Source organism: Lynx canadensis, chromosome F1 (assembly GCF_007474595.2).
Source record: "Lynx canadensis isolate LIC74 chromosome F1, mLynCan4.pri.v2, whole genome shotgun sequence".
Classification (NCBI taxonomy): Eukaryota; Metazoa; Chordata; class Mammalia; order Carnivora; family Felidae; genus Lynx; species Lynx canadensis.
The window spans coordinates 65,116,739-65,143,057 of NC_044319.2; the positions used below are offsets into that span (position 1 = coordinate 65,116,739).

Below are 26,319 nucleotides of genomic sequence, written 5' to 3' on the forward strand. Positions count from 1 at the left end.
CGTAGCTTCCTTGCATCGGTAACTCACATTTCTTCCAGGGTCAGGACGACCCGCCTCTCAACACACAAACCCGAATCACCCCCCACCCCGTGTTATTTTAAAGAGTAAAGGATTAAAATTTTCCCTTCCGTGTGATGGCAACGCTTTCTCACCCCTCTCTAGTCAAATTGAACAACAACAGAAAGGACGAATAAGGTATCGGATGGATGGGCCATCTGACTCCCAAATGTGCCTTCTAGTTGGCTTCGCCCGGCCCCCTCCCCGCGTGACACTCGCTTCCTCCTCCACCCACCGTGGTTCCGTGTTCCCCTCGGCGTGGATTCTGCTCCCAGGGTGGATTCCCTCGTCTCCGGGACTTTCTGTGACCCCCATGGCAGTGACCCCCACAGAACTAAAATAAACAACGCCTTCCAGCTCTGATTCCCAAGCCTCTGTAGCATCTCTTCTGTGGCACTCACCTAGTTAACCAGCACCATTCTCCTCTGACTAGGAGGCCAAGAGACTTACTTCCTCCAGTCCCTGATTGAGTAATTTTAAACAATCCCCATGTTCCCTACGGCGCTGACCTTACCCCTGCCCTGTCTGGTATTCCTTTCTTTTTTGGCTACCGGAGCTCCATTTCCAAGAAATGCATAATGAATGCTGCTCGCAGAGAAGGGGCCCCTGAGGAGTCAAGGTGGCCTGTGCTGGGGTTGACAACAGGAATCCTACTCCGGAGGGGCTGTCTACACACGGGAGCACAAAGTCTGGCCGCTGGTTTTCGTGTTTGGAATCGTAACAGAACTGAGGGGGATCTTACGGGATCACGGAATCCGATTCCCTCATTTTACGGATGTAGACAATGAGGCAATGGAGGTGGGGTGATTGCCTACGAGCATTCTAGAATCAGTGATTCCACGTGGGACTGGAACTCGGTCTGACTCTGTCAGTGCAAGTGGCCTTTCCGTTGGAATGCTCCTCAAGTAGCCACCTAACTTGAATCTTAAAACCACGATTTTTAAGATTAGTGAGCCAGAAACGGAGCTGGTGGAGTAAACTGGGACGTGATTTATCCCTGAAATATCCGAACGAAAAGGGCTTGGGAGACCTTTCATTTACTGCCAGCCGTATACCAAGTTTTGACGTGTAATCCTGTTCTCCCCGGGTCCCTTTGAAGAATGCTGCCTCAGTTGTGTCTTCCAGAACCTGTTTATCCTGAGTCATACACGCCTCCTGGCGTCATTTTATTTTTGGCAAAAGGTGTAGAGATGCAGAGGTCTCTGTACTGGAGTAAGGGAAGAGGCGTAGGCGCGAGAGGGGTCGGTGGTGTGGAACTAAGAGCTAAAATGTCAGATGGAGGGGAGAAGGCGCTGTGCGGTAATGAGGGGAGTGGGGACAGAGGGCAGAGGCAGCATGAGTGGGAGACGATGTGAGGATGTGGTGGAGGGAACCGAGGGACATCGTGACGGGGGGCCTGGATTCTCACCTTGACTGGCCAGCATGTCAGGGCTGCCCCAGACTGTGGAGCTCACTGCCTCGCCGAGTGGAGCCAGAGTTCCCAGCTCCAAATCCTGCTCCTGCCAGTAGCCTGGGGAGAGAATCTCCATCAAGGATGAGCCCTACAGACTGGCTGCTGCCCTCGGGACACTTGGGCTGCTGGGGGTGGGGAGAGGACAGGCCCCTCTGGAAAGCGGGCCCTCCCGGGATCCCTCCTGAGGAAGCGAGTGAGGTCTTCCTCCGGGAGGCGGCGGAGGATTTGCCAGGAGGGTGCTAAGTGTCACCAGTCAGAGCCCAAGGAGATCTGAAAGATCCTCTGGTCCGGTTCTCCCACTCTGCAGGTGAGGACAAGGGAGCCTACAGCGGTGAAAACTCACTCGGTGAGGGCCATGCCAGCAAATGAAAGACTGTTCATTCCTTAGCCAGGATTCTTTCTGCTGCACCACAACAGCAGGTTTAATAATCGGGAAATACTTTCACTCTTCATCCTTTTAATAAACCTGTGAAACACACCCGCTGGTCTTATCATTCCTGTAATGCAGCGCGGACGCAGAATGCAGTGATTTGCCCAAGGTCACACGAGCCGAAGGACACAGACTGGAAGTGAAATGCCGGATCCCAAGCCCAGAGCTCTGTTACTTTCCAGCTGAGGCCCCTCCCAGTGCAGACGGGGCCGCGCTGGGCTGGAGGCCGCCACCTGCTGTATCAGGTGCGCAGCTCGCGGTGTTCCTCCTGCCCCGCCCCCTGCCCGCTGGGTCTCCCGGACCCTGCTCCCTGCCCGCCCCGGCACAAACCCCAGGGCCCGAGTCGCCGCCTCTCTTCCCGGCCGGCGGCCCCTGGACCCGCCGCACGAGCGCTGCACACAGCCCGCGGGGCCTGCGTCCCCGGCGCCGCCTGAAGAGGCGGAGGGACAAAGGAACCCGCCACGCGAACCGGCCCGAGTCTCCCGCCACAAGCCACAAGCAGCCAATCAGGGACGCAAAGCGCGGTGACGTCATCGGCTGCCGAGCAGAGTCGGGAGCGGCGGCGCGTCCCGGGCCGGGAGTCGCGGGAACTTCTCGGGCGGCGCGGGCGCCCGCCCGGCCACCAGACGGGGCACCGCAGCCCGGGGATGCGGGGCGGGGGTGGGGGCCCAGCCCGAGAAAGAGGCCTGAAGAGAGGGGACAGGACGAGGTGGGGAAGTGCGAGGTCCGAAGGAAAGGGGAGAAGGGACTGGGGCGGGAGGAGGAGGAGGAGGGGAGGAGGGGAGGAGGGGAGGGGAGGGGAGGCTAGGGGGAGAAACTGGGCTAGGACCCCGAGAGAGAGCTTCAGAGGGTCACCACCGGCCTCCCCGGACCCCACACACATCCTCCAGGAGATCTGAGAAAAGACTCTCCTCCGGCAGGAGAAGCGTTCAGGATTGGGAGGGGGGAGTGCAGAAGACGGGAAACCTGGGACCCTTAGCGAGAAGCAGGCAGCAAAGGGGGCGCGCAAAGTGCTGGTGAAGAGAGGCTAGAAGGCTGAGGGTGCCCGAAGGAGAGGTGGCCGCTCAGGGGCCCTGAGAAGCAGCGGCGACTCCGCCGCCTTGCGTGGACATCGAGGCTGCAGACACCCTGACGCTGGTGAGTGTTTCCTCTTTATTTTCCAGGTTGCGTGTTTGTGGGCGCTTGGACACACGGTGGAGAGCCAGACTGGTTGCACTAAAGCTTGGGACAGTGGAGTGGATTGGGAGAAGCCGGGGAGGGCTCAGTGCTCAGCCCCCCAGGACCGGTTCTCTGGGCACAAAGGAAGCGCTAGCCAGGCCTCTGCGCACGTGAACGGGGGCGGGGGGGGGGGGCGCATAGCCATCTCCTACTTTGGCACAGGACCTTCAGTCTGCAGGATGGGTCTTCAGCCCCGAGTTCATTTAATGTCAAAACAACCCTGAGGCCCAGGCCACTCGACAGAATCGCTTTGTAGAGAGGAGGTCTTGAGGGATCCAGGGACTGGACCAGCACACCCCTCAAGAATGCCCTGTCTCCCTTGGGGCTCTCAAAGCCTTTTCAACAGCTCTCTTTTCTTCGTGTGGCATTTCCACCCATTGTATTGCCGTCACTTGTTTACCTATCAGGCTAAACCTGGTCTAAACTTCCAGCTGGTTAACAGCTGGGGCCCGACCCACCGACCCACCGACCGTATTCACCTTTGTGTCTTCAGCTCTTAGTGACCTTAGGCCTCTCAGCGCCTCGATGGGCTCTGGTCTGGTGGCTCATCTGTCACTCCTGGGGCTGTGCTCTGCTGTTCTCCCTCAGGCAGAGGAGGGGCTTCCCACAGTGTGGACTCAGTCCCCACTCCGCATTCCTTCTTTCGTCTGTACTCTCTGGCTGCCTTCTCCTCAGTTGCTTTTCTCCCTGCATATCTTTTTCTCATCTCTCCCCTCCTCCTACATTTTGCCAGCATCTTCTCCCCTGTATAGGATGAACACCTGAAGTGGTCAGGTGGGGCATTCAGACCAGACTCCATTGTTCAGGTGAGGGGACTGATCACTAAAAGGAAGAGTCTCCGATAAATGGCATCTGTCGTCCAGATGTCCGTGGAATTCACTCCAGTCTGGTTTGTAGCGTGTTTTAAGAACTTGATGAAGAGAGAGCTGTTTTAGGTGTTTTTCTCTTTCTTTTCTTTTCTTTTTTTCTTTTCTTTTCTTTTCTTTTCTTTTCTTTTTTTTCTTTTCTTTTCTTTTTCTTTTCTTTTCTTTTCTCTTTTCTTTTCTTTTCTTTTTTTTCTTTTCTTTCTTTTTTCTTTTCTTCTTTCTTTTCTTTTTCTTTTCTTTCTTTTCTTTCTTTCTTTTCTTTTTTCTTTTCTTTTCTTTTCTTTTCTTTTCTTTTCTTTTTTCTTTCTCTTTTCTTTTCTTTCTTTCTTTCTTTCTTTTCTTTCTTTTCTTTTCTTTTCTTTTCTTTCTTTTCTTTCTTTTCCTGCTGGGATGATATTCCTCCCTCTAATTCGAAAGGGACTTATGATCTCACGTCTCCTCTTGAAACCTATCGGGTGGTATGCCTGAAAGTTTTCTCACTGGGTTTATAACATCGTACACCAGTAATGATAAATTCTGAATGGCCACTCTCCTGGCGGCGGACGAGCGATTGCAATGCTATTAACAGAAACATGGGTAACTAGCAGAAGTTATGACGCGGGCTGCGAAAGTCTCGGGCCTCTGGGTTCAGATTGTGCCGGCCACTTATGACATCAGCATAAATTCCTCCACTGGACTCCCGACTGGAAGGGAGAACTCTGGAGCGCTCTGAAAGGGTGGCATGGCCTTTGCAGTGGAATTTGCGAACGTTCCGCTCAGGCAGGGTCATTGGAAGGAAATGCAGACACTGGACCACAGAGCCACCAGTGAGGGGCGCCCAGGCTCCTCGCAGGGAAAAGCAGTGAGGAGAATCCCAGCCAAATGTGCCTTATTGTTTTCCTGCTTACAAGCCTTCCCGTTGTCTGCAGGTCACATCCAGATGTGTTAGCCTGGCCTTCAAGATCCTGGACAGTCTGATGTGACCATGCCCTTCAGCTTTGTCTTTCCTTTACCCCACCCGTATCCCAGACATGATGCCATTCTGAGGTCTTTCTAGAAACCCTTGGCTTTCCTGCCTACATTCCTTTCCTGCCGTAGCCCTGCTGATAATGCTCCCCACCCTTCCTTGCGTTAAGCTCTTCCCGGGCTTAAAACCTACTCTGTGTGGCACCTCCTTTGAGCAGTCTTCCCTGATTGTCCCAGGTGGAAAAACTTTCCGGTTCCTCTGACTTACAACACTTTATGTACTCGTCTTAAATTATGCATCACTCTGTGTTGTGCTCCAAGTCTGGCTTCCCTCTTAAGTGATAAAGATTCTGCAGGTAGGGTTGACATCCGTTCGTCTCTGCGTTCAGTACTGCCCCTGAGGCAGCATGCTGCACACAGAAGGTGCTTAATAAATACGTCGTTAGTAAATGAATCAGAGGTGACTGGCATCTTCTATTGTAAGAACTAGGCTCAACATCTGCCAGTGGAGAGGAAACAGCAAAACCAAACAGGATAGGAAGAAACAGGACGAGGAAGAGGGTAGATCATGCAGAGGCTGAAGCCCTAGAAAACTTTAATGACGTGCTCTGGTGCGAACCGATATTTACTGATCACCTTGTGTGCTTCAAGATCCAAGTTAGGGCTCTATATTCATTATCCAGAACAACCCTTTGAACAGGTGTTATTATGCATATGTGAAGGATGAGTTGACTAAGACTCAGAAAAGTTCAGTGACTCATCCATATGATGGAGCCGGAGAGCGTGGGGATGGGATGGCTGTCCACCTTAGACCCCTCCGACTGCAAAGCCCAGACTCTCTGCACAGCTTTGCCGCACCACCGCCCTCTGCAGAAGCGTGCATTTCGCGTGTGTGGTCCTGGTGGTGCAGGAGTTATGGGGTCAAGGTTCCTTTCTGCCATTGCTGGCCAGGGGCGGGTCACCTAAACAGTATTCACACTGCTCGCCTGCAGTCGAGCAGAGTAACTGTAGCAAGATGGGCACGGACGCTTGTGTGGTGATAGGATGATTTGTGCCCACCGAACGTCATTGTTAATTGGGTTTCTTCATGTGTCTTCATCTATACCTCTGGGGGATCCTTCATTCACCCCTAAGAGCCTTACAACGGGGGACTTCTCAGTTAACCCAGCAGCAGATGTGTTTAGTTAAAGCCAACAGAATCCCCTCACGTTTTCCTAGCAGTCTGATGTCTGGGCTGAAGACAAAAAGAGTGTCTTGTTTGCCCTCAGTTGCCTTGGGGGTTCCTTAATTCTTGGTTTATTTACCCAAGCGTTCCAGTATCTTTAGGACTCGTAGTATTTTAAAGGACAAAGTAGCCCTTTCATTCCCCCCTCCATGTCCTTCTGATTGATTGTTCCCATTAAGAGCCGCCGAGGTGGCTGTTGGAGACTTAGTGATATGCCCTTGAAAACACCCGTGACTCGTGTTGTGCTCATAGCACACGCCTCGCATATAGTAAGTGCTCAAGAAATATTTGTCGAATAAATAGACGAGTGGCACGAATGAATGAAAACGTAGCGTGTCTCCACTCTAAGTGATGCTGGGAGGGAAGTCTTTGAAAAGGTGCCAGCGTATCTACCCCCTGATTGCTTGGTTCATGTCTCCCCTGCACGTCTGCTGTGGGAACCTACGGTGCATTGCCCTTTGGCCTGTGACACGGTCACAGGTGCACGTGCGGGGTGCTGGGACAGGGACAGAGCTCTCTCGTGTGACCGCTGCTGGCCTTGCTGGTGCCTGGGTCCAGAGCTCCACTTCCCTGATGAGAGAAAGCCAGCTCCCCGAGTAGGAGTTGATGATGGTGATGGTGATGATGATGGTGATGGTGACTCAGCATTTCTGTAACTCCAGAGTTAAAAATACTCTGCGTCCCAGCCTACTTGTTATTCCTCACGACTACCATGACAGGTGGGTGGAGGAGTGTTATCTCCAAGGGAAAAACACGCTGGGGGCTGTGGCCCAAAATACTGAGGGGACCCACTTTTAGGATCGTTTTCCTACACCCTTCGCTGCCCCCCACCGCCCCCCCACTCCCCCCCGGGCCGGGTCATCTTGCCCTGATTCGTCCCTGACCTGAGCTACGTGGTGAATCCCTGTGTACATTTGGTTCACACACAGAAGAGAACGGGCGTGGCGAAATCACATTCGGAACTCAAAAGCCCCTGGAGCTTTTCTCTTTGCCCAGAGCCACGTTTTCCTTAACTGTGAGCGTCTGCTTCTGCACTGGGAGGACGGTGGGCCAATCCCGGCGGAGCGCTGACTTAGGTGCTCACTCCAGGATCTGGGGAGCGTCACTTTAGAACACGAGACCCTGATCAGACGAGGAACTCTTTTCGTTCTTAACTTTCACTCGACTCGCAAGTTCCTCTTGCGGCTGCTGGGGATTCTGCTCTCTCCTTCTGCCTTCCGTCCCTTTCTAACTGTCCTGCCCCGAGGGTGCCCCGAGTGTGCCCCGAGCGTGCCACGGCGCAGTCGGGCAGAAGCTGGGGCCGCAAGCGGTGGGAGTTACTCTGTCAATTGGGACCGTCTGTCTTTCCAGGTGTATTTCCTGCTCGTCCTGTTGCTCCTTGGGGAGGGGCCTCTGGCCCCTCACGGGCTGCAGGATCTCCTGAGGGGTGCCCCAGCTCAGCTCACATGTGCAGGGGCTCAGGCTTGCTTCAGAGCTCGGCCCCGCTGCAGCGACCCGCGGCCTCCCTCCACCTAGGCCTTCCCTCCACCCTCTCTCTGGCTGGGCCCCTGGGACCTCTCTCCTTGTTGCCTCCGTCCGTTTCTGTTGCTGTCTGGCTTTTCCTCCTGGAGCCTTGTTTATCTCCGTTCCCTCTGGCTCCCGGCAGCCTCCCGGGCCTGGAAGGCACTATTCTCTCAGCTTTGCTTTACTGTCCCGGGAGGCATGCGGGATCTGTGTGAAAATAGATGGTAACTAGAGGTGGGGAACGGAGCCTTCACTAGAAGTGGGGCCTGTCGGGCTGATTTGCCCCGTGGCTTGGTGAAGCGTGGCCAGGAGGTTCAGACATACAGAACCAGGAGTCCTGCACCATTAGATAATCCAAGAGATTGGGGCTTGGAAGGGGCTGATGCAGGCTCCGGTAGGTTTATTGCTGAATGTTGGCAGATAGATGCCTTTCGGTTCATTCCTAACCAGGTCGTTGAAAATGAAAGGCTTTTGTTTCCTGGGCTTGGAATGGTGTGTGGCTAAGCTTTTCCAGGCTGAATGAGGAGGAGGGAATCTTTGGGTTAGTTGGCTAGCTGGCCTGCGGTGGGCGTAAGGGTGGGGTTAAAACAAAAAGCTTATCTGTGTGTTAACCCTCTTTTCACTAAAACCAAAAAAGCCCCGCAAAAGAAACAAAAACAAACAAACAAAACCCCACCCCAGACAAATTTAGTTATTCCAAATGTTTTGCTGTATCCAAATGTTAGAAAAAAAGTAGCGAGCTTCGACATGTCATGAATAAATATATTTTGTCTATTTCCTAAAACCCAGCCATCAATTTGCATGTCTGGTCATTTTCTACTGACCCCTAATGGCCAGAGGTGGGTAATCCTAAGATCTTTTTGATTCCATCAGACGGAGGACGGAACTGATATCCTTTCTGATTCCCTACTGCCACACTTCAGTTATTCCTCTCCTCCTTCTGTTATGCCTAATTTTCCCCCAAATATTTCCCCTCTATCATTCTTAGAAGCATAGACTTTTACAGCCGATAAGAATGCGAGGTAGCATCCAGGGCAAATCTCATTTTTTAAATGTCTGTTTATTTTTGAGAGAGAGAGAGAGAGAGGGAGAGAAAGCAAGGGAGGGGCAAAAAGAGAAGGAGACAGAAGATCCCAAGAGAGCTCTACACTGACAGCAGAGAGCCCGATGTGGGGCTCGAACCCACGAACCGTGAGACCATGATCTGAGCTGAAGTCAGATACTTAGCTGACTGAGCCACCCAGGTGCCCCACAAGTCTCAGTTTAAAGAAGAAAAATCAGGGACACTTCAATGGGTTGAGCGTCTGACTCTTGATTTCGGCTCAGGTCATGATCTCACGGTATGTGAGACCCAGCCCCACGTTGAAATCTGCCCTGACAGCGGGAGCCTGCTTGGGATTCGTTCTCTCTGTCCTCCTCTCTCTGCTCTTCCCCCACCCTCTCTCTCTCTCTCAAAATAAATAAATAAACTTAAAAAAAAAATAAAGAAGGAAAACCACGGCTCAGAGAGGTTAGGGAACTCGTGCAAGGTCACACAGGCAGTGTCTGGGAGCCGTGGTTAGAAGCCCATCTCCCGTGGTTCCTGTCATTTGATAGCAGCCTTGTGGGCCAATGAATTCAGAGGTTAAGTTGTCAGCTAGTATGATTTTACTTTCCGTGACATGTACCCCCCCCCCTGCTCCCCAGGGCTCTGTGTATTGCAGTGAGGCCCCCCAGGACCCCAGACCTCAAGGGAGGGAAATGCTCCTAAGTGCCAGGCAGGTTACAGGCGGAGTGAGGTGGGGTGGGGGCTCCTGCAGCTGTGAAGAAGGGCGTCTTCACAGACTCAGGGCCTGACTGGCCGCTTCCGGCTCTCACAAAAGAGGACAGCAAGGGGCAGAAGGCACTGCCATGCCCGGAGCTGTTAAAAAGGCTGACTGAGGACAGGCTGTGTGCGCATGCGTGTGCTGGCATCTGGTGGGGCCGGCTGCGGGATGCCGAGCTGACCGTGAGGAGGGAACCGGCTCCAAGAGAGGAGAAAGCAGAGGAGTGTGTCCTATTCTGGAGCTGAGGAGAGAGAATAATCTGGAGGCAGAAGTGGGCTTGTGGTAGGCTGAGGGGGCCCCTCAGAGGCTTAGTTAAGATTCCGAGGAGCGGAGACTGAGAAGTGGGTGGCAGAGAAGGAGGTGGGGACAGCTGTTGCTTTGATTTGCTATTGAGTCAGTGTTCTCGGTGCATTAGCACTGGGAGGGAGCCCTGGGCTGGCCCCCAACCAAAACAAGCCCCTCTGTAGCCAATACTGTGTTGTAGCAAGAACTGCAGTTGGGAGACAGAGAGGAAGGGGATCTGATCCCCAAAGCGCCCCTTCCCAGCCTTAGCTCTTGTCCTTCCAGGACTAGGCTGTGTTCTCTGGACAAGCGTCTAGTGTTCTGCACTAAGAGGCTGGGAGGGGATGGGGCAGAGCAAAGAGGATGTCTCAGTAAGGGCTTGGGGGAGAGTGGCTGGGGTCTGTGCAGCTCGGAAGGCGGGGCATGACATCATTCCCGTGGGTGGTAGCTCTGAGCCGGTTTCGGAGCGCCCTTTGACCCCACCTCCTCATTCCCGCTCACACACACAGACATCAGGACAGGTGCGACCCGGGGTCTGCATGCTGATGCAGCAGTCAGGAAGCCGGACTTGGTCTGAACTCTTACCCGTCCCCCTGAACCAAGCGCAGACACTTCACGCTCCTTCCCTAAATTTACCTTGCTGGCGTAGAACTGGGAAACATTCTCCCATCTTAGAAAATGCTTGGGAAAGGAAATGTAACAGAGGCAGTGTGGGGTAAGTGAAGGCAGAATTCTGTCTAGCTCGTGGGAAAATATGTTTACGGGAAGGTAAGGGGCTTTCCCGTAAACTGGGAAGGGGCAAAGTAGGGCAGGGGCGTGGGGGAGACACAGAGTGGGCGCCCTGGGGAGGAGAGACCGCAGTCCCGGCCGCAGACCCTCCGTGCCTGCTCAAGGGTGTGGATGGACCCCCTTTCTCAACAGGCTCAACTTACTTATCTGCTTTGCTCGTTATGTCCTACTTTAGATATTTCAGGCTGATGGCTTGGCGTGTGGGGGGAAACAATGCTGTGAAAAAGTTTAATTTGTTAGAAGTCAGGCAAGAAAGGATTCATCTCTGCTGGTTCTGGTTTTACGGACTTGTTTTTACCGTTTCCCTTCACTGGGTGATCAGAGTCGAGGTGTGGATGGCAGGTTCAGGGCAGCGGTGAGGAGCGTGACATAAAGAAAACTGTGCTCTGCTCCACACGCCTACACCGCTCCAGCCCCCTCCCTCATCCTAACAGATTTAGTCTCTTCCCTTTCCCGTTTCTCACCTAAAAAATGTATTTTCCAGAGGGTGGCACATTGTCCGATTAGCCTTACTTTGTGCCTTCCTGGGGGATTCTAACACTTCTGTGAAATAGACACTTTCTTCCGAGTCTGCAGACCTCACAGTCCCCAGAATGGGGACCCACCGATCTCCTGTTCTTTTCTTAAGCCTTCACTGAGTATCTTCTCTCTGACGAGGGTATGTACTCAACTTTGTTCTCCAAAATGTGTACACATCCCAACCTAGTTACCCTCTTTCTCATTCAGCCTGTGCCCCTCAACACACATGACAGGCTACAGCTTTCACTATTCATATCTGTTTTTATTTTTTTTTCTGACACAAATACACAGCCTTTCTTATGACCCAGATACAGAGCCCTTTTCACAAGCCCATTATTAGTCAGAATCCCTGACTTCCAGAAAACCATATGGCTTAAACTCAGAGATTCTCCCCAAAGCAGAATTCAAGCTCCCTCTTCTGCTCAGACTCCCCAGGAGAGGGACAGAATCCTTTTCTCCCCAGGGCTGAGGCTCAGGCCATCTGTCACTGACACTGGACTCCAGGGCTTGGAAACCAGAAGAGAGTTGGCATGAAGCAGCCGTGGAGGATAAATGAGAATATGTGAGGCCCAGGGGCTTAGTGGTGGTGGTTTTTATATTTGTTTGAGATGATAGGATAGAGATGAGAGGAGAAAACATATAATACATCTTTGGAAAGATTTCATCATCTTGAGGAATTAGACTAAGAGTTAGTAAGAATGAGTACAATTGTCCTGTCATTTTTGCATTTGCCGAAGGACAAATGATTAGGAGCAGATGGCCAAACTGGCCCATCGTTTCATAATAACAGGAGAACTTGGCCCTGGGCTCTTCAGAGGTTGATCTAGGCCGTGCTAAGTCTCAGGTTACTTGTCACCGATGTAGTTATTAGAGTCTTGCTGGGTTTCTAAGAAGTCTCAGGTATTTAAGTCAGAGACTCAAGAAACCTGTTCACCCTCTGGAGCTTTTGTACCCTGTCTGAGGGTTTGGCTGGAATTCTAGAGTCAGGATTGGAAGCAAAGAATCTGGGCAACAGAAGAAGACAAATAAATGTAGGAAGCTAGGATCTGCATATTCACAAGGAAATCTGGCATGGGAAGTACTCGTTCTCCAGCCTGCCTTGCTAATATCCGGGATTACATGAAGGAAGTACAGAGCTAGGTAGTGGTTAGCTTGGAGATGAATGGCTGAGATAGCAGCCTTCATTTCTTTTTCTTTTTTTTCCCTAGGGCAAGGTGATGCTTCTGACCCTTCTGACCCTAAACTGGAAGTAGATGAGCCAAAGGTGCTTATAATTAGCAATCAATACACAATTAGTGCAGGTCTAGCTGGGGTAAGGGAAAATAAACCCTTAGAGAAGACTACATTTTAGTTCCTTGTATTATTTAGCTTCTTATCATTCTCCTGGAGATCTTCAGGAGACAGAGAGATGAGAGGGTTAAGGAATCCCAGAGGTAAGAGCTCACGTAGAAGAATGATACGCATTTTGAAAAAAAATGTTGGAAGACCTGCGTTAGAATCCTTTCTGAAACACGTCTGCTGTTCATGAGAACAGGGGGCTCAGGGAGAAGAGTAGATAGGAGATACTCCAGCTGTTACTGTAACCCAAAGTCTGTCTTCCTGAAGGCTCGCTCATGGAGATAAATCACTTCCATTACCTGTCCTTGAGGAATGAAGCTTCTCCTTGTTTCACAGGAGGAAATGGAAGAAGGGCCCTGGAGATTCATCTTGGAAGCCTGCCCCCCAACTGGATTCTGCTGGAGGTCATTCACAAGTGTTAACTCTTATATGAACTATGACTAAGAAATTGATACGGGGAAATCAGCATTTAGGGGAAGATCGGCGTGTGTAGTTCTGATGTTATGGGAGGAACAGGCTATCTAGTCTCAGACTGGCAGGGGCTGAGCATTCTCGGCTCCTTGCCGCATTTGACGTCATCGGCTTATTGGCAGATACCCCGAAAGAGTAGCAGAGTCCAGTTTAAAGATGCGCTTCCTGAGATTCGGCCAAGGACTTGGGCTCTGGGATAGGATGGCTGTATTTAAAGCCATTTAGTTCTGTACAAGATGGTTGTAAAGATGGGGGGGGGGCGTGAGTCAGGGTTTTGATATTTGTTTCCGATGTGTCTCATATATTAAATTCCTCTGTTATCTACTCGGATAACCCATGAGTGTGTATTATCTTTATATTTACTGCTAAGGTTGAAGGAAAAGAGAAAATTAGCACCATGAAAGGACAGTTTGTGTTGGTCATCAGGCTAAGAAGGGCGTACTTAACAAATTGAGTAGGGCTCATTTTGCATCCCACATTTATAGGGTATATGTGGTACACCAGATTATGAGCAATACCATCTCAATCTCAAGCATAACTATGTGTAGTTCTGTTTTTAATTTGTGACTCCATTTATGGCGGAACATCCAGTTCTTTGGAGGCCATCTGAGGTCACTGTAGGCCCTGGTCTCCTGAGCATTTCAAACAGCACATCTTCTCAACCTCAGTATTACTTGCTCATTCTGTCCCCTTCCTACAGCTGTATAGACGGTTGTGAGGACCTTTCATATCTATATCTCAAGGCTTGTTCCCCTCTTTCTAGTTGAGCAGGTCAGGGATCATAGCCAGGTTCACTGGCTATGTGTGCTCCTGGTGGGGGAGGGAAGGAGCTGCACCTTAGAGAGTGGAGATCATGACGGGTGGAGGGAGAGCAGGACCACGGAGAGCAGCAAGAAGGGCCTGGGGTGGCTTGTGGGGGGGTTAGCACCATGGAGAGCTCAAAGCTCCAGTTTGTTCTGCAAAGAGCAGGGGAACAGGGATCATGGGTTAAGGCGCCAGCTCTCCGGGAGTCAAAGTGAAAGAACAGACATCAGGACTCCTGTTAGGATCATGCTATACCCATCACTTGCTCTAAAAGGCCTCCTTAGGTGCTTTGTTTGAACCTGTCACATATACACCCAAAATTATATAAACAGTCAAGACCGCCACGAGACTGAGTTTGTCAACATGCGCCTGAGTAATTACGACAATTACGTAGGTATTAGTGGCGGTGGAGGGGGTTTTCATTTGCTTTAACCAGTATCTCTTCTAATTAGGGAAATAGTGCCACAAAGTCTGTGTCTCCTCAGAGACACTAGGGCAGGAGCAAATCAAAGTGTGCTTATCACCAGATGGGGTATGAAGTGTATCAAAGTCATCGTGCCTTGAAGCACCCACAATTGCTGTGAATAGTCCAGTCTTCATCGTGCATGGAAAGGAGGGGTGGATCAGTCCTCTTAAGAGGGAATTTGTCTTTGGGACATTAGTTGGGACATTTGGTCAGTCTCTTTACACTTAGAGGAATTTTGGTAAAGGGGCAAATGGCTCTCTCCTCAGTACTTGTTGCTTCAGTGAAGAATATGTAGCTTTATTAAGCCTCTATTTTGCAAAAATCTCAACGGTTTCATGTGTTCAGGACTCTGGAAATCCTGGTTTCTCGGGGCTAGTTATAACAGGATTGGGTTGGGTTTTTACTCGGGTTATAGGGACCCTGAACATCAGCTGGTTCTGACTTTGTAAAGACTCATCACTACTGCTGATCCTAGAGGAGGAGGCTGGCCTTTGGCTCTGAGACTTATTCTTTCTTTGCTTTACAGTTACATATGGAGTGTTTATTCTTAATTTGATGGAGTTTTTAGAGACCCAAATCTTTCTCTGATGGCTTGCCTCTCCAGGCTCTTTTTCTGATGGTCTGTTTCTCTTGATCGCTCATAAGCATTCCCATGGGGATTGCTATTGTCAGAGTCTATGGATAGACCTTTAGGACATGACTTCATCCAGGAAACAAAGTGTTCCAGTATATGGGCCTATAGCCAATGGTGAATCAGGAAATGCTAAATTTTAACATGAGGGATGGAAGGCGAAGATACGATTACCCAAACTTTCTAACGCCCTGGGGATTTTTCACTCAGTAGTCAGTAAGGAGGTAGTCCAGGCCACCAGTTGCTTTCCTGGAGAATCTGGAACCCAGGTTACTGTCCTTGGGTGACATTCTGTTGCTCAGAAGCAGATGACAACACAGAGATTGTAGAGCCAGTGTGCAGTCTACTGGAGCAGGAAACAACAAAGAATGTGACTACTCACAGCCCCCCAGGGCTCTCTGGTGATGACTATGAAGATACTATTCCTAGCATATGACTTGAGGAAGGACAAGCAGCCTTTGGTCCCGTTCTGCATGTCATGTGGACTACAGGCAAGTTGTATGAGCAAGGAGTCCCCAAATCAAATCTAGGGATTTACAGAGCAATCACACAGCTACCCAGTCTGCTGTTTCAAAGTGACCAGAACACCAAAAAGATGCCATCTGTGAAATTTTATGGCTGCAGAACTGTGAGTCACTCTCCAAGTGAACAGGGAATATCTCCAACAAGGCACTCTTGAAATTAGACTTGGGTCTCCAGTCTTCCTCAGTTGGGAGAGGAAGGAGAGAGCGAGAGAGAGAGCCTGAGGCCAGCCAGCTGGCTCCCTTGCTGTCAGCTTAGAGCGGAGGACCCCAGGCTGGGTGGGGCAGAGCCCCAGGGCATAGGGATTTTAGGCAGTGTTGGTGGGGGGGCAGGGAGAAGGGTGAAAGGGCTACAGGTCTGTCTTCTGTCTTTCAGCAAGAGTAATTCTCCTTTGGTCTGTTTTACTTCCGTGATGAAGGAATTTCACATCTTTAAAAATAAAAGTGAGAAAACCACTGTCCTGGAAGGAACCCCGGAAAACAGCAGTGCTGCTTGGCCCCAGAGAGAGCTCAGGCTCAGGGCAGAGTTCTGGGTGTGGCTCTGGGTAGCCAGTGAGTGAGCCACAGCTTGGGGCCCTGGTCAGACAGACTGGTTCTGCGTGGAGTTAGCTAAGTTCTGCTGTACCGGGGTCTCTCTGAAGGCCTCAACTTCTCTGTGCCAGGAAGAGCACATCTGGAGTTGCAACCAGGAAGAGCATGGGAACAGAACAGTTACAGCTGCAAGAAGGAAGAAGCAGGACGGTAGAGGCCTGCCAGGCAGACCCGTGGGCAGCTCTAGAGTGAGTGCCTGCTGGACTTCTTGGCACATTGGGCATGAGCTCTCCACTGGGCACCTGGCCAGGGGGCCGAAGAATGGATGGCAGTGGACGGAAGGTCATTGGAAAGGGAAAGATGTTCATGTATGGGGCAGTGCGGGACAAGGTTGAATTGCTACGAGCTGAAGCAAAGCAGGCTGTCCACCCATCCGCTCTATGCTAGGTCAACTCACAGGGTGCTGGAAGTAAGTTGACAAGGAAGACCCCAAGGAAGGCTGTGCACAGTGGTGAACGTTGAGCTTACCAGAGCTCAGCACAGGACACATGAAGTTCACAGGTGTCGCATCCAGCAAACCTGGAATTGCCAGCCTCTACCAGTGCTAGTGGAGGAGTGTGAGAAGGAAGGAGCAGGTGGGAAACCGAATGTCCAAAGTGGCCCTGGGCCTCTAGCCACAGCACGCACGGTCAGGTTCAGAGATCGTCTGCTGCCCTTCCGTAGCCTCTCAGTCCCCGTTCAGCTTTAGGAACCCTAAAAACCTGATGCTGTACCCTAGGGAGCTATATACCCCAGCCGCACATGAGGTCTGTTTTCTTTCTGCATGGAAAGAGCCACTCCACACACACCCTTGACTACTCAGACATTAGTGTATTAGGGTATCTTGTCCTTAAACTTTCACACCGCATCTCCTTGTTCGGGGCAAACATTATCCGGGAAGCTATGTACTGCCTGGCTCCCTGCCAGGGGACCCAGGCCACATCAGGGGCACTGGGCACATCTTTGGCATGACCCTGGTCAGAATGCCCATCCATGGGCATCAAATCTGTGCTCCCACCTCCCACATCAGAGCTTCTTAGGCCCTTCTTAGGTCTGGAAACTAAGAGGTGGAATTCATTTAGATAAAGATCGTGTGTGGCTGTGTGTCTTCCACATCAGTAAGTCCTGAGATGTTGCACACCAAACGGATGTCCATTATCGAGACGGATAATGCTCTGCGAGGAAAATGAGGCTCGATTTGACTGTTCCTCGGGAACAGACCTCCCTCCCCACCCATCCCTGACTTCCCAACCTCTCCTCTGGAAATTCTCCATTCTAAAGTTAGTGCCTTCCCCTCTTCCCCCTCAAGCACTGCTAGGAAATGTTTATAAATACGAGGACAGAGGATTTCTCTTCCTCTCAACCTTACATCTGGGTGAGGGCTGGGCCCCCAAATCGAGGGCCAAGACGAAATCGTGTGGTTGGTGAAGAGAGACTTGGCTAGGATATAGATTTACTCTGTTCTCCAGTGTTTACATCCTAGAGCTGGAGTGCTCCCAGCTTTCTGGGGTGACTCCTTTCTGTTTAGGTCCCAGCCTGGGGCCGTCAGTCCCCACTGCCCAGCAGGTGCAGTTTGGGTCACACTGTCTATGGTGAACGCAGCTAGTGGGATGAAAAGGCGGGGGCTGCAGCTGGAAGTCAAGGCCTAGAAGAGGATCCTTCTTGGGGCACATACACCCGGCAGCCTGTCCTTGCCGCCGTGCACCCGGCTGGCCCTTGGGACCACCCCCCCTCACCTCCTCAGCCAGTAGGGTCCTCAGTGTGGTCCTCTGGGGAAGGGGGATTCCGCCCAGGGGAGGGGCTGCTGTCTCAGTGGTGACTCCCTTCAGGGTGTTGATGGGTATCTGGTGGAAGGAGTCAGCCAGCCCTAGGGAATGGACCCCCAGGGTGCTCACGCTGGCCGGCCGAAGCTCCTTTATCATGACCCAGACAGGCCTGAGAGCGGAGGTCAGGGGAGACGGAGTGATTCCTCCAGCACCCAGGCTGCTCGCCTGTTTTCTTCAGATGAAATTCTTTACATCATCCTCCCCAGCTTCAACCCCTCCCCTCTCCACCCCCGCCCCGCCCTGGCCCTGTGCCCATCCCTGCTGGCCACTGGGTCCACAGCCCAGGAGCCGCCTCCCCTTTCTCCTCCCCTGCGGTTCTCTCTGTTTTTCGTTGGCATCTGGCCGGGCATAGCCACCACCCTCCCCCTCACTCTCCCCACATCCCTGTGCTCCGCAGAGGTCCCGTCCCCTCTCCCCCCTACCGCAGCCCAGCCCTCCTCTGACTGGGCTGAGGATGCATTCCGTTAGTCCCTCCACTGCCTGCCCTCCCACCTCCGGGGACCTGAGGCTGTGAGCCGTGGCTCCCTTCCTGGGCTCCCCACAAACTGTCCCCTGCCACCCCATGAACCGTCAGCTGCCTTTAAGAAAGCTGAGGGGGCCCCCACAGCGCTGACCTACATAGCCGGGTCCTGGGCGGGAGGGGCTCTTCCCCAAGTCCCCTCACCCTGGCCCCGCCTCCCTGCTCCCCCCACTCTCTCCCTTGTCTCTTACCCTCACAAACCCGAGCAGGCTGGAGTTCCCACCTGGGGCAAAGTGGGCCGGGCGAGCTACCCCACCCCAAATCTGGGAAGATCCGTGCTTAGCCCAGGACAGCCTTGGGTTTTCTGGGCATCCTCCTTCCCAAATATCTTGATGCTTCCTTTTGCCCAACCTTCCCCCACCTCCTCCGCTCCTGTCTGGGCTTCTTTTCCCAGCTGCTGCCACCGCTAGGGACACTGCCATCCTGGCACCCCCCCCCCCCCCCGCCCTGTGTTGTTGTTTTGCTCCAAGGAGAAGCCCCCCCCCTTCCTTGCCCACGCCCCCCTCGGCAGCCTCACCCAGGACCCTTCCCTGCCCACTCGGAGCTGCGCCGCGGGTGGGGGCGGGCGGGGGGGGGCAGCGATGTTTGCATACAGCAGTTGGGGGGGGCTGCACCGGCTCCCCAGCCCCTCCAGACATACACAAACCCCGACACACGCCCGGACCGAAACGGCGACAGATCTCACTCCGCCCCCAACACACACTGACACAGACATACACACAGATACTGACACACAAACGCACAGGCAGACACCAACACAGACGCGCACACCCAGACACACGCACACGGGCAGCGGCACGGCCAGACCCGGGGCGGCCGCGAGCCGCCCGGGCCCGGTGCACACGCACATCGCGAGGCGGACGGCAGGTGCACAGCGGCACGGATGCCCGGACGGACCCGCCCGGCTACAACGGCGGCGGCGTCGGCGGCGGCGGCGACCCGAACCCCCCGCTTCCAGACAAAGCCCACAGGCTGCCCCCCTGCCCCCGCCCCCGCCGCGATCGGAGCCCCCGCCCCGGCGCCCCCACCCCCAACTCACCGTCCTGGGAGAGGTTGGCCCCGCCGGGCGCCCCGCAGCTGGCGAGGAGCAGTAGCAGGGGCAGGGCGGAGGGGCCCCCCATGGCGCGTCCCGGCCGGCTCCCCGCTGCGCGCGCTGGCGAGCCTGGGTCCCCGGGGGCGGGGGGCTGGGCAGGCGGTGGGCGACGACGCTGGCCGACCGGGCGCCCCCGAGCCGCTTCGGAGCCCGGGGCCGAGGCGGGGACCGGGAGGGAGCCGGGCGCTGCTGCAGTCGCGGGGATTAAATAGGGCGCTCGGAGCGAACCATTCGGCTGGAGGTGGAGGGGGGGCGGCGGGGGGCTGGGCCGGTCGCGGGGGGGCCAAGCTGCCGCATTCCCCACTCCCCCCGCCTCCCGCACCCCCTCCGCGCCCTCGTGGTGCCTTCCACCTTCTCCCCCGGGAGCTCTGCCAGCCCGGCGCGGGTGGGGAGCCCGGGGAGGGGGCTGGCTCAGCAGTGGGACCCTGCGCGCGCCCCTCTTAGGCTTGGGGCGGAGGGAGGGGAGCCGGGCAGGGCCTTGGGCCAGCTGGCGAGAGCGGCCACTGCAGGCCCGGGCAAGGGCGTGCCCACCGGCCCGAGATCCTCCCGCCCCGCCCTCCCGCTTTTGGCGACCGGGGATCCCCTATCAACAGCGTGCCCAGCGACATCTCCCTTTGGGTGGCCAGTTACCCTGACCTTTCTCCCAAACACACACACACACACACACACACACACACACACACACGTCCCTAGTTCCTCTGACCCGAGAGCCCCTAGTCCTCTGTCCAGCAACAGTGTGCGGCCCCGGGCAATTTCCCTTGAAAGGCTTCTTCCTGCAACCCTCCAGGCCACCAGTCCCTCAATCCCCTGTCCAGGAAGTGACTCCCCCTCTGACACCTGATTTCACTTCAGACTCTTGCCCAACCGAGCCATCTACAAAGCAACTCTGAGCGTCCCCCCTCCCCGCCCCGCTTCATCCTCTCTGTCCTCCCCTTCCTCCCAATGTTTGTTCTTTTTTCTTAATCTTTCAGAGGACCGTGCCCTTCCTTCTCAAGTTTTAGTCAGTCAGGTTCTTGGGTGAATGGTCTGATCTGCAGACCCTCAGGAAGATGCCCCCTTCAGGAGCAATGCCTCAGTGGCTAGAGTGGCTCTTGTCCCTGAGGCCAATATATAGAATGGGTGAGAGAGGCAGGGGGTTCATGCTTGGTGAAGAGAGTCCCACGTCCCTGGGGTGGGCCGTATTCTTTGTGACCTGAGTGTCTCTGGAAGGGTCTTGGTGCATCTCAGAGAGAGGCCCCTCGAAGTCAGCGTTGCTCAGCCTTAGCTTTGGGGATATTCCTAAATTTTAGACTCTCTGAATCAAAGAGTTTTAGATATATTAGGGTTCTGTAAAAATATTTGGTCCAACTCCTTCTTGTACAGGTGCAGCTGAGGTCCAAGGTGGATTAACTACCCTCCCAAGGCTATACTGCCAGTCATCAGTAGAAAACACAGTGGTGGTTAGGTTAAGGGGCGATAGGATCTCTGAAGTGTCTTCTGGTCCCGTGAGACCATGAGTACATGTCTTCTAACTCCGATGTCAGTCCCTTTTCTGCACTGGTCACTGTGCCTCACCATGCTAATCCTTAACGTTTGGGTAATCTTTCCTCCTCTCAGATGGGCATTCCCAGCCCTCTGTGATGGACTTAGATGTCTGTCACCTAGTAATTCAAGGACAAGGATGTGGGAAGTGCTTTGTAACTGGTAAAGCTCCATATAAGTGTTAGTCGATGATAGAGAGGCCAGTGCATATTCTCTGGGAAGATCCTTCAAGGTGGTCAGAATGCTGTCCCACTGTTTTTCTGTTTCTAGAATCTCTCTGTGATCTGGGGGAAGAGCTGTGCCTGCCTCTTGCGTGTTTCCTGAGTTAGTTAGACTTACTTGCAGAAGTTTGGGGCTATCACGGGCTGTCTGACTTGCTTGCTTTCCTATTTCAGTGACTCCCTGACATCTTAAAAGTCTCTGTGAGATGACGACGGAGAGAGTAGTGTGGTTGAAGCCTGTGCAGACCAGAATGCAAGAGCGAGGAGAGGCCAGGAAGGGAGGCTGGCCTTTCAGATGGTGGTGGGGCCAGGTTGGCATGAGTTGAGTCATACAGAGAGAAAGAAAGGAGTGGCTGTGTTTTCAGAGAGAATGGGGCTTCGGAGGGAAGGATCAGGCTCTCCTGGTTAAAGGGTCTTAATGGCTAAAGAGTATTATCTTTGCGGCTAGGAGAGGCCTTAGAGATCATCTGGCTGGGCTTAAGAGAGGACAGGTTAGTGTCGCAGGAGTGACAGGGGACGGGCGCGGGATAGGGACGGCAGGATAGGGGATTAGTTCCCAAGCGCCTCCAACTAATCGTCTTTTCCATCTGGTTCTCCACCGCGATCCCCGTCTGCCTGTCCTCACTTAATTCTCTAACGGCTGTTGGTCTGGCCCCACCCTCTACCGTAACCGCGTGGGATAAAGACCAAGGGTAGGAAGAGAGCCGTTTTGGAGACGGTACGAAGAGGTAGCGAATGAGAATGCAACCCTCTTTTCCTACTGGCTCCTTTCCCCTTTTCTGCATCATCGGTATCAGTGTGGCAGCACTTTAGGCCCTGGGAATACGAAGCAGTCATTGGCTTTTGGAATCGTAGAATGCAAGAGTGTGAGAGTTGTAAGCGACCTTCCAGATTACCTGCTTCATGCCCCTTGGTGAACGGACGAGGAAGGGAAGGCCCGGAGAAGTTTAGGGACTACCTGCATTCACACAGCTGTGCAGAAAAGGGGCTACCCATGTTGGACAGAGGAGGCAGACAGGGCCCTCGGGGGCCAGAGGAACGAGGAGACTCATGGTCAGTCCTTCCGAGCCGTATACGAACTGAGGAGTTGTTCAGTCCCGTGCGTCTGAGCGGAAGGGTAGTTTCTCCCGCAGGTGTGGATGTCTCCGTTGGGAACCACACCTTGCCTGCACTCATTGTAGTGTCCTTTGTGCCGCGCACAGCCCCGCAGCTCACCGGCTTCCCTTCAGTAGGAGCAGAGTTTCACAGAGCAAGACTGACCTACCAGGACGATCCCCGTCACGTAAAGAGGTAAAGTCGAAGTACCCATGCTGGACCGTGATCGTACGGTGACTTTCCACCCGGAGACGCTGTGACACACCACATGCGCTTCTAAGAGACTTGCGCAAAGTGTGGAGTGGGTTGTCTGTGGGACTGAAGAGCTGGTCGCTACCTACAGTGGACACTGGGAGGGTGGGGAGCAGGGAAGGAGGGCGGGGCGAAGGCGGGTTCCGGCGTCCACTCAGCCACGGCCTGGGGAGCTGGGGGTGTGGAATGCGAGGCTGGACCCGTGCTGGGCTGGCGGCAGCTGCGTGGGCCCCAGACATTCCTTTCCCCACGCTGCTGCTCGCTGCTCTTGCTCCTGCTATGGGATGGGAGGGGGCCTCAGCCGAGTGGGGTGGATGCTAGGTACTCACCAAGAGGGGGCGATCGCACCTGTGGGAAGCCCCTCGGAAGACCGGGCTCGGTTCTGCTCTGCCAATCCTTCTTGTCGCTACGACTTTTCCTTTTTCCGTAAACTCCACGTGGGTTTCCGTGTTGCTTTTCTTCTTAATTTTCCACCCAGCTAAACCAGTGCTCCTCATGCTGTTTTCTGCTTCCATTATCCAGTTTTAATTAACCCCATCCTCAATAATAACCTCGGTGTACGTTTTCATTCTAACCTTAATTGAGTTCTAATTTCAATCCTAACCCTAATCTATTACAGACTCTAACTATTAATCCCAATACCAACCCCAAGTTAATTGTCAATTTGAAGCAGCATCTTTATTCTAACCTGTTAAGAGCCCAGCAGTGAGGACAGCAACACGCACATAATAGTAATGGTCACAGGGGCCGTTCGAGAACCCGTCGTTTGCCACAGTTTGCACTGGGTCCTTTACACGCCCAGTAGCTGACCGAGGTTCTGGAAATACCCTCCTGTGGTTGGAATTATTAGCTGCCTCACACACATGAGGAAACAAAGGTGTAACGAGACTATGTCATTTGTTAACAATGGGTCCAAATCCACTGTTTAAGGTCCTCTTGCCCTTAAAACCTGTGCTCATTCCCCTTTCTGCCAACGAATGCGTTCTGATCATCCCTTTCCTAAAATCCCGACTAAACAATCAGACTCGAATCACTTCCTTTTTAAGACTTTTTTAAAATGTTTATCTTTGAGATGAGAGAGACGGAGTGCCAGTGGGGGAGGGGCAGAGAGAGGGAGACACGGAATCTGAAGCAGGCTCCGGGCTCGAGCTGTCAGCACAGAGCCCCGTGCGGGGCTCAAACCCACAAACTGTGAGATCACGACCTGAGCCGAAGTCGGACACTTAACTGACTGAGCCACCTGGGCGCCTCTCAAATGACTTCTAAAATACTGCGTTTCTTGGATTATTAGTTGAGGTGGTTGTTTTTTGTTTTGTTTTGTTTTGTTTTTTGTATTTAGTGATACAAAATGGAAACCAAATAAAGCAACAAAAGTCCAAATCTCCCTGCCCAGAAACCCCACCAACACTTAAAAACATTAGTGTATTTATAAAGTTAAAATAATCAAACTATAGAGAGAAACAAACTGAAAAGAAAAGCCTCCTTTTCCTTCCCAGACTTGCTGAATTCCACCCCACCCCCCAACCTCAGGCGGCGGGGACATTGTTGGCATTGAATTTGTCCAGCAGCCCTGCCTCCCACAGCATATCAGAATAACAGACAAAGTCAAGGTCAATACCTACCCATGAAATCGCCCTGTGTATGCATATGACTTAGGCATGAGAACCACTAGACAATTTGAATTTATGATTAACAGCGACTGTTAAAAGGGCAACCATGCTCCAGGTGCTACACGAAGTTCTTTCTATTTAGTATTCCTTTTGGTGTTCCCGAACGTTCTGGGCAGCGTGCATTACCCTGAACGCACAAGTGCAGTTGTGTCTGAGCCTCAGGTGGAGATAAAGCCTGGAGAAGCCAAGTGACTGGCCCAAGAGCACAGAGACTTGGCTGAGAGACCCGGGTTTCGGAACCTGATTTGTCTTACTCCAGAGCCTCTGTGTGTAGCTCCTGGACTTAGCCCGGAGGCTTGTTTCAGAAGAGGTCATGCGAGCTCCCTCCCTGCAGGAAGGAGGAGGCATTGCTTGGTATGAAGAGACGAGGCCGACCCGAGAGACAGTAGGAGGACTCGGAAGGATCTGGGAGGAGGCAGTGCAAGGGGAGACAGAGCAGGACAACTGGCGCACAGAGGGGGACGAGTGCGAGGTGTGCATAATCGGGCTGGACAAGTAGGAGCCGAAACCGGGGACGGTTTCTGTGATAAATTCAGGCCAAAATAAAATCACGCCGTAAATGTGTGTGCCACTATTGCTTCAGCGACGGGCTGATTGATGTATTTCAGAGACACAGTAGACACACAGAATCATCTGCAAACAAAAATACGTATTTTCGGTTACACGGGTATCTGCAGCTTCGGCAACAAATGTCTCAGCCTCCTTGTCCTTTTCTCTGTGCCCCAGCAATATTAAATGGCTTGTAATTTCCCAAACACGCTATGTCGTTTCAGGCCTCAGTGCCTTTGCACATACTATTTCCTGTACCTGGATTGCCCATCTCATTAAGTGCTGGGGTTTATCTATCCAAACTTTGATTAGGTGCCACCACCTCTGTGAAGTTTTCTAGCCAGAGATAATCACTCCTTGCGAGGTGCTATCAGTATGTGCGATATAAACCACCCCCCTCCCGTCCCGTCCCAACCCCCACTGTTACGTTGTGGGTTGCCATGGTTTGTCAGTATGTTTTCCTTCGCCAACTGGGAGCTCTTTGAGGGCAGGAATGATAGTTCATGAATCTTGTTATTCTCAGTGCTTAGTGTAGAAACAGGAAAATAGTAGAACCTCCGTTGATTCTACTGAATTTAGCTGAAGTGATGTATTGATAAACACGTAGCCTTAATGATGTATTTATAAACACATAGGCTGGATAAACCATCTTTTCTCCAGGCGTGTATACATGTATATAACCACATTTCGCCGGCATATCCCCTGCAGTTCTGTATGTGTTCACGAAGACACAATGTGTCCAAAAGAAGGTGAAGGATTCTAATAGGCATGCAACATATTTCCATCCACTTCTTCAAGATACATTTTTGTAATTCTTGGAATTGACTTGAGAGCTTGCCTCATCCTTTTGGGTATATTCAGTTGTGGAAAATTTTCATCCTTGGAGGATGGCTTTTAATTTTGAAAATAGCCGAATGTCTTAGGATCCAAGTCTTATGGGTAAGTGGAGGTTCACGTCGGGTAATACGAAAACAGGACTTGGCTGGGAAGTCAGAGTAAATGACCTCCAGGTTGACTAATATGTTGCTTCCTCAAAGAGGAGTTCTAGAAAATTTCTGAGTAGTGGCTCTCTGGTCTATTTGTTAATACAAACAAAATGAAACAAGAGTGTTGTCAATTGCTGCTCACCCTGGTGGACAGCGGTGCTTGGCTAGAAGAACACAAAAAAACCGTATGTCCAAGGAGAGAACTCCCTGATCCTTCCTTCCTTCCTTCCTTCCTTCATTTGTAGTTTCTTGGGTTTTTTACGTCCAATGCGCAATGCTAGTTGAAATCGGGTGTTTTGACCCAGCTGTTTTGCTGCAGTCTATAAAAAAAAAAAAAAAATCTGTAAACCCCCAGGTTTTATTTTTCTCAATCGCCAAATAGAATGATTGGTAGATGTTCTCACCCCATGTCTGATTTCCACCCAATTTTTTAGCCTCATTTTACTGTGGGGAAAAATGCAAAAGTCAGGGAAAGGAGCGTTTCCAGGGATGCAAAATACTTGATAATTAAGACCAGTCTGACAGTAATGGTTTGCTTTTTAGAATCATAAGATAGGAGTGAATGTTAAAAAATGCTATAACAAAATGTCAGTGTTTGGTGCTGGGCTCTTGAGATGAGCAAGTAGGAAGCTAACCTTTAAGGAACTCAGAGTCCAGTAGGGAAGATCGGCGTGTAGACACATAATTGCTCCA

General features: G+C 52.4%; 1 protein-coding gene across 2 annotated transcripts in view; it reads right to left on the reverse strand.

Annotated features, from left to right (window-relative positions):
* CADM3 (cell adhesion molecule 3) overlaps positions 1-19,378 on the reverse strand; it is a 31,230-nt gene extending 11,852 nt beyond the window's left edge. Inside the window, exons 1-2 of one of the 2 annotated variants that reach the window (XM_030302752.1) lie at positions 19,279-19,378; positions 1,466-1,567 (exon numbers count right to left, since the gene is read on the reverse strand). In XM_030302752.1, the coding sequence (XP_030158612.1) occupies positions 1,466-1,567; positions 19,279-19,360 (184 nt within the window). In that variant the 5' untranslated portion in view covers positions 19,361-19,378. The remainder of the gene's footprint in view (positions 1-1,465; positions 1,568-19,278) is intronic. The other variant, XM_030302753.1, reaches the window with a different exon arrangement.
* Between the last annotated feature and the right edge of the window lie 6,941 nt (positions 19,379-26,319).